The sequence below is a fragment of the Sycon ciliatum genome, chromosome 3, assembly GCF_964019385.1.
Source record: "Sycon ciliatum chromosome 3, ocSycCili1.1, whole genome shotgun sequence".
In the NCBI taxonomy this organism is placed as follows: Eukaryota; Metazoa; Porifera; class Calcarea; order Leucosolenida; family Sycettidae; genus Sycon; species Sycon ciliatum.
Genome location: NC_088645.1, coordinates 17,928,569 through 17,936,679, shown reverse-complemented (window position 1 = coordinate 17,936,679; position 8,111 = coordinate 17,928,569). Strand labels below are relative to the sequence as shown.

At 47.7% G+C, this 8,111-nt stretch overlaps 1 protein-coding gene across 1 annotated transcript in view; it reads left to right on the top strand.

Moving 5' to 3' along the window:
- The window catches only part of LOC135811627 (zinc transporter ZIP11-like), a 14,818-nt gene extending 8,550 nt beyond the window's left edge, over positions 1-6,268 (top strand). Inside the window, exons 7-10 of the mRNA XM_065324857.1 lie at positions 1,777-1,875; positions 4,287-4,350; positions 5,015-5,109; positions 5,725-6,268. Of these exons, the coding sequence (XP_065180929.1) occupies positions 1,777-1,875; positions 4,287-4,350; positions 5,015-5,109; positions 5,725-5,803 (337 nt within the window). The 3' untranslated portion in view covers positions 5,804-6,268. The remainder of the gene's footprint in view (positions 1-1,776; positions 1,876-4,286; positions 4,351-5,014; positions 5,110-5,724) is intronic.
- The last annotated feature ends 1,843 nt before the right edge of the window (positions 6,269-8,111 follow it).

Here is an 8,111-nt window from a genome sequence, read left to right as displayed (position 1 = left end):
GCTGCAACCGCTGTGTGCTATCGCGCCAAGGCATGAAACGTCACAAGTGCAGCCGTGGCTCGGCCAGAGCAACCAACACAGACCGTAGCTCCTTCTGTATCGTTTGCAATTGCGGTCGGCGTTTCAGTAGACCACAGGACCTATCCCGTCATCGCCCCTACTGTTCCGAACCTGCTCAACCCCCCATGGGGTCCACATAGCCAGAATATGGCAGCGCGTCCAAGGTCCAAGGTGTATGTGTGTGTATATGTGTGTGTGTGTGTGTGTGCGCGCGCGTGTGTGTGTGTGCCTGTTGGAAGGCTACCTTCTTGCCAAAGTATTTGGAAGTCGGACTACTTTCGGCTCCACAATCCAGTGTGTCGTTACTATAATAGCTTTCATGGCTGAGGTTGTTGGTATGTCTGTTGGCTCTGGGTTCCCAGTACTCAGTAACCGAGGCTGGTTGGTAAAGTAACTCCAATTTCACTTCAAGGTACCAGTGCATCTAGTGTCTGCTTCTATCAAAGCAGCGTGCTGTCCATACTTGTTACCCCAGCAAGTGTAGGGTGTGCATAGGTAACTGTCTTGGCCGTTTTATGCCGATGTACTCCGTGTGGTGTAGACCAGGTGTGCATTGGTGGTCGATTCACATGGCTTCGCCAGTTGTGTGGATTAGACAGTTATCTGGCGCAAGTCTTGATCTGTCTCATTCAGATCTTGTTCGCTATCGTTGCTATAAGAGAAAATCTGTGGGTGCACATCCAGTGCTTTTGCAGATTTGCGTGCTTCTCTTGCGACGGGCGTATATATGGTACATGGTACATGGTGTGTGTACATGGAATGTGTTACTTGGGGTTAATTTCGAGGACTTTACCTGGCTGAAGTCTTGATGTGCTCTGATCAGACTTGCATGCCTCTCTTGCGACGTGCATGCATGGTATGTGTGGGCCCCTCTCTCTCTCTCTCTCTCTCTCTCTCTCTCTCTCTCTCTCTCTCTCTCTCTCTCTCTCTCTCTCTCTCTCTCTCTCTCTCTCTCTCTCTCTCTCTCTCTCTCCCTCTCTCTCTCTCTCTCTCTCTCTCTCTCTCTCTCTCTCTCTCTCTCTCTCTCTCTCTCTCTCTCTCTCTCTCTCTCTCTCTCTCTCTCTCTCTGTCTCTCTCTGTCTCTCTCTGTCTCTGTCTCTCTCTCTCTCTCTCTCTCTCTCTCTCTCTCTCTCTCTCTCTCTCTCTCCTCTCTCTCTCTCTCTCTCTCTCCCTCCCTCCCTCCCTCCCTCCCTCTCTCTTCTCTCTCTCTCTCTCTCTCTCTCTCTCTCTCTCTCTCTCTCTCTCTCTCTCTCTCTCTCTCTCTCTCTCTCTCTCTGTCTCTCTCTCTCTCTCTCTCTCTCTCTCTTCTCTCTCTCTCTCTCTCTCTCTCTCTCTCTCTGTCTCTCTCTGTCTCTCTGTCTCTCTCTGTCTCTCTCTCTCTCTCTCTCTCTCTCTCTCTCTCTCTCTCTCTCTCTCTCTCTCTCTCTCTCTCTCTCTCTCTCTCTCTCTCTCTCTCTGTCTCTCTCTCGCTCTCTCTCTCTCTCTCTGTCTCTCTGTCTCTCTGTCTGTCTGTCTCTCTCTCTCTCTCTCTCTCTCTCTCTCTCTCTCTCTCTCTCTCTCTCTCTCTCTCTCTCTCTCTCTCTCTCTCTCTTCCTGTCATAGTCCTACATATTTGCATAGCTTTGCTCTTACTATGAAGTATGTCTTGTTGTACTGCTGTCACCATTGCTACTCTTCTATTCACTGACTCCACCGTTGGTTTCACTGTGTGTTCAGCTCTCTAGCTTTAGGTATTGGCATCCAGAACTTCCCGGAAGGTCTTGCCGTTAGTCTGCCATTGAAAGCCGCTGGGTTCTCCACCTGGAAGTCATTCTGGTAAGATCTCGGCAGCGGCGAATCTAAATGCTATGCCCTCCATGCGTGAAAATAGCATTGAATGTTCAGTGCGAAGATTCTGTTGTTCGTCACCTTGCTAATAACTAACTACTGAAACTCCAGCAAACTCCAGCCATTATTCTGGACGAATGTACTCACTTTGAACGCACTGTGAGTATTGTTGGCTTTAGAAATCATGGGTAAGCACACCATATTGCGGATGCGACAATGTGCATGGTCCAGTGGATGACCATAGTATCACTCCACAACTTTTCAGCCATTTGGCCAAAGATGTGCAGAAAACGGTGGAGATGAGTGCTGGTGTTTCCTTGTTCGAGTACGCGGGAAGAAATCGAGCGAGTACTCGAGCGATCTGAAAGTTTTCCATTTTCGTACTTCGAAGTATAACAATTTCCGTTGAGTTATGTACAGTTGTGGCAATTCACTGTTCTGCACACTGTAGCAGCACTTGTACTTGATTTGTGTGCACATGTGTGTGTTGCTTGCATTCCGTAGCCCTGAGCTGCACGGCACCAGAGCTATGCTGCCAGTGCATGAACAGGCAGTGGAGGAGCATCATTTCCTGCTCCTAACATACGGGGCAGGCATAGTTAGCAGCTGCATACGCATGCTTTTAAAACTACAGTGTTGAGTGCTAGTACTCGCTCGCAAGCATATTTCGAGCAAGTACACGAGGAATTGCTATAATCTTTTCACCCCTAATTAAATTAAATTAGCCCCGTGCCATTTCGGCCCGAAAAACCGTCATGAAGCTAAAAAAAATGTTCTCTCCGGACTGGAAACCGGGGACTACATGTACAGCGCGCTAGTACTGTAAAGTTGCATGAGAGTGCCCCGTCGGTTACTCCCTTTTTTGGTAGTGTTTAGAGGTTGCACTCTGTGCAGGCAATCCGTACTCAGGTTTACGCTGCGTCTCCACGCAAGAACTTGCTAAGTGTGACCTCAGTGCACTAAGGTTCTCACACCGTACAAACTTAGTTGCTCTCTGCTATTCAATTTTCCTTTCCCTGGCTGTGATCTCGAGGTGGAGCGCTCTCGCGAGACCGGGTACTCTCGCAAGACCGGGTACTCTCGCGAGACCGACTACTCTCGCGAGACCGGGTACTCTCGCGACACCGGCTACCGGGGGCGCTCTTGCGGAATGCGTTTGATTGTTGTCCGTGCAAGACAGTAAAACAATACATTGTTGAGTACTATGAGTAGCAAAACCATGCATGGTGCTTGGTGGTTCTTTTCTTTTTTTTCTTTTCGGAGAAAGGAGCATTTCCTCTTGGCTGAATTCTCAAAACATGGAACCATTTCTGGTTCCAACAGCAATAGCTGAACTCGGAAACATGTGAACATGTCTCTGTCATTCAGCTGCAGTTAAAACTGCAGTGTGATGGGGCAGAATGTTGCTGAACATGCATGTGAAGGTGTGTCGGCGTGACAAAGAAGCAGTGTGACCAAAGCCTGACTTGAGTGGTTGGGTGTGGTTGCGAATCATACTCTACTGTGGAAGTACAATGGTGTACTTAATGAGCAGCCAGCCTGGCAAGAACATTATTCAGTTACAGGGGCGCCGGAAGGTATTTTAGTGTGGTTCGGTCAACCATCTGAACTGCAGTTTACTTTTGGGGAGGGATCGCTGAGCCGAACATTTTGGAAATTTAGATCCCAGATCAGTGTATTTTATTTTTTTATTTTTTTTATTCACGGGGTACCTGCGGCAAAAAGTGGTACAGTCAATACCGTAGTGACCGTACCGTGTCCAATGCCCCTGGTTAGCTTCATCAGCAAAGATCTTAGTTGTTCCTGAGCTTGTATTTCATTTCATTTATTTTACTTATACATCTCCTGGCTCGCCGTAAAACTGCCAATAGTGAGAATGAGATGAAGGGTGGCAGCCAACCACGGCTAACTAAAAACGACATTTAAAATGAGAGGGAACAGAGAGAAGAAGAGAGTGAATCTCAGCTTGAACGTTCATAATGAAATGGATAGTTTGGTCTACTTGTTGTAAATAATGTCATGATCCGTTCTTGTACTTGCTGTCGCTATGGTGGGTGGTGTTGATGCATGTTACAACGCCTGGCAAACATACCGTAGTCTCTTGTATTAAAGCCGGTCTCGTATAGAAGCCTGTTTTGAATACAAGCCTAATTCTCAAGATGCACTGGCAGCACATAAGCCAGGTCTTAGTGTTGACACACATAGAAACACCTGGTTTGAATAGAAACCTTTGTTGAATTGAAGCCTAGCCCTGACATCGGCTTGTACAGGCATACGCCCGGCTTTGGTACGCGACACTACGGTACCTTTGTTTGTTACATTATTGTGTGGCTTGGCTACCTACCGTTGTGAACTGTATAGCAGTATTGTACTATTGTGTGTTGTTATGTACCTTATAGGTATGGGCAGCTGAGTGGTATGGTGGAGCCAGTTGCTGGCGTCCTGGGGGCTGTTGCTGTGACGGTAAGTGGAGCCCGAGGTGGCATCTCCCCTTTTCCTGACCCCCCCTCTTTCTGTCTCCCTGTCTCTCCCTCTCTCTCTCTCTCTCTCTCTCTCTCTCTCTCTCTCTCTCTCTCTCTCTCTCTCTCTCTTTTTCTCTCTCTCTCTCTCTCTCTCTCTCTCTCTCTCTCTTTTTCTCTCTCTCTCTCTCTCTCTCTCTCTCTCTCTCTCTCTCTCTCTCTCTCTCTCTCTCTCTCTCTCTCTCTCTCTCTCTCTCTCTCTCTCTCTCTCTCTCTCTCTCTCTCTCTCTCTCTCTCTCTCTCTCTCTCTCTCTCTCTCTCTCTCTCTCTCTCTTTGCTCACTCTCTCCAACTCCAGTGTAGGCACCATTGAAAGATGATAATTCACTCAAATCATCACATTATCACTGATTGATTGCAATAGGTGTGTAGTAGTTTACTCACTGACTAACTCACTGTAACATTGTTCTGTTCAATGTCCCACCAACGTACCTGGCATGGTCCAAGGATCAGGCTCCTTCTTTATTGTTAGATTTGATTTGCAGTGGCTACTCGGTCAACCCACAGCTATACATGTAGTTCCTACAGATGTATTGCTTTTGGTAAATTGTACCGATGTGCGTACAACTTGATCATTGTGACCATATTGTTTCTGCGTCATGCTAACAGTTTGCTGCACCTCTCCTTCCGTACGCGCTTGCATTCGCCGCCGGTGCAATGGTGTTTGTGGTGGCTGACGACATCCTGCCAGAGGCGCAGACTGGGTAAGCCTCCTTGTGCACTGAGTGCGTGTGCGCATGTGTGTATGTGTCTGTCTGTCTGCCTGTATGTGTGTCTGTATGTCTGTCTGTCTGTGTCTGTGTGTATGCACGGCATTCAGGCAACTGCATCATGGCCACACAGGCGTGCAAACCAGCCAACAGTGTTTACATCAAGCCACTTCGAAAACAACAAGAAAGTTCTCACATTGCCCAAGACAGTGAAAAAAAGTAATGCACGAAAAATACTACAGGTATTGTCTTTATCCGATATTGGCAGGTTAGGAAAGTAGATCCGTCCCATTCATAACTGGCCAGTCCATTCCGCCACTCATGCCATATGGCCAACTCAATCATATTCCGGGAGCAGGCACAAAATTACCTGCAAAATTACCTGCTTGTTTTGTGTGTGTGTGTGTGTGTGTGTGTATGTGTGTGTGTGTGTGTGTGTGTGTGTGTGTGTGTGTGTGTGTGTGTGTGTGTGTGTGTGTGTGTGTGTGTGTGTGTGTGCATGTGTGTGTGTGCATGCACGTGTGTGTATGCGTGTATGCATGCGCATGTGTGTTTCTTTGTATTGTCCTGTGCGTCTGCATGTGCCTTTTGGCTCTTCACCTTCGACAGAGGCAATAGTCGCCTGGCATCCTGGGGTACCATTGTTGGCTTTATCGTGATGATGACACTGGATGTAGCCCTGGGCTAATCCTGGTGGCCTTCTGCTTCACTGTCTACTCTCGACTTAGCACACACTCAGTCCTGGACAAGAACTTATGTGGCGTGTCACCGGGGCGCAACCTGGAGACACAGCACCCGCTTGTAAGAGACCGTGGCAGTGCTGCCCCACTCAGAAAAGTGCACAACGTGTTGCCAATAGACTATACCACTCACACCTGCACCGCATACTATGTGTGTTAGGGACACGCTCAGGGAAACACTGGACATGCTACTCGAGCCACTCACCACCTGCTCTGAATCAGTTGTTTTTCTCGGTCATTCTGTCATTCCAATGCTGTCACCTTTTTTAGAGTATTTTTGTAGTCCTGTATTATGTTCTAGTGATACATGTGATCGTGCAGTGACAGCACTGTACCTGTTGCAATGCCAGGCCTGCCTGCGTTCCATTATTTATGTTGAAACATCGTTGGGGTAATTTTTTATCAGACACTCGTGACTGTTGCTTGTTGGCCGAAGATTAGTTTGATCTTTTCGAACAGACTGGACAAACCGAGTCCTGGCGCGTCACTCGTACCCCGGCATTGCGTTACGAAACACATAGTGCTTTACGATCAGGCCTCATCTCAGAGGTCAACTCTGCTGATCCTTTCGGTCGGTGTGGCGTGTCATTGTGTCATTCCGCTACTGTGTGCGGAGCAACACAGTGTGTTAATACAGACAAGAGGAGCAAAGAGGAGCTTCACAAGCTGATCTGTGTACAGTGTGCATGCCAAGTTGTCGTTACAAGTACGGAAACGACCTGACAAGCCGAATGTGAGATAATGACTGTGGGCCTCACTACCGGCTGGCCGTTTCAGCTTTCACCTTGCATTTAGGGCCAACTGATACTGTAAAACCGGAAAGTGTCACGACCAAAAGGTTAACCGTTTTTGTAATTTTGGCATGATAACGTGCAGAAAGTTTAAGGATGGCTACCTGGCCACCCATCTGTATGCACATCTTTACACATACATCTCAAACCGGGTTCGCGATAACGTTTCTTCAAATAACGAAAAAAATTGGTCGTTAAAGCGTTAGACTTCGTGGCTCGTTAGACTTTCCGGTTTTACAGTAATGCATGTTCGCACATGTAACTGCTCTTTATTTATAATTATGTCCTTCACTCAAACAGCAATAATGTTACACGTGCACACGTACAGAATACAACCTTTGGGCTTTCTTTCGAAATCAGAAAAAGGGTCTTCTCTTCAAATTGGTTGTGTAACAGAGGGTGGACTTTCAGACTGTGTGCTTCGACGATTTGCAGCCGGACTGCATGCTCTACTAATAGACCATGTAAGCCAAGACATGATGTATGCGTATGACTATAGTCTACATGGCGTTCTATTATCATCGACATGCATGAACATCCGCCAACGTCCTTCACAGCTGAGACTTTCAGCTCGTGCTTATCTTGGTTGCGCTCACCTTCCCCTCCTTGGGGAAGTTAAGGCTAAAATCAAAATTTCACCAGTTGTAGTCTTCGGGGTGCTGAGTCGAATGGTCTTGCTCCGAGAAAGCTGAGACGCTCCCTTCCTACTTGAATCCCAATCGAGCTCGCGCACTTCCACCGAAACTGGGTGACTGCGCCCTACTAGATGGGGATTTGTATGCAAAATGTCACTAAAAGCGCCATTTCGTTCTTATAAAAGCACGGATGACCGCGATTGGCCCATGTGTTGTAGTCTTTTGGACACTGAGTCGATTGGTTTTGGTCCGAAAAAGCTGCAATGCAGCGTTCCTCCTTTATTCCCAATCAAACATGGTTGAACAAGCGGTCACGGGCTCCTGGGTGCCCAAATCACCTGGTCACCACGCCAGCAGGCAACAACTTTCACACGAAGGTTCAACTCGAGTTCAACTCGAGTGACAGGATCTAGGACTGCATCCAAACAAGGTCAAACAGGCTAGTAGTGTACCCTGCAGGCATGGTGACCAGGTGACTGGTGTACGCAGGCGCACGTGACCGCTTGTTCAGCCATGTTCGATTGGGAATAAAGGAGGAGCCTTTTCGGACCAAAACCAGTCGACTCAGTGTCCAAAAGACTTCAACATATGGGCTAATCACAGTCATCCGTGCTTTTATAAGAACGAAATGGCGATTTTAGTGACATTTTGCATACAAGTCCCCATCTAGTAGGGCGCAGTCACCCAGTTTCGGTGGAAGTGCGCGAGTTCGATTGGGATTAAAGTAGGAAGGGAGCGTCTCAGCTTCCTCGGACCACGACCATTCGACTCAGCACCCCGAAGACTACAACTAGTGAAATTTTGATTTTAGCCTTAAAGGGGAAGTTAAG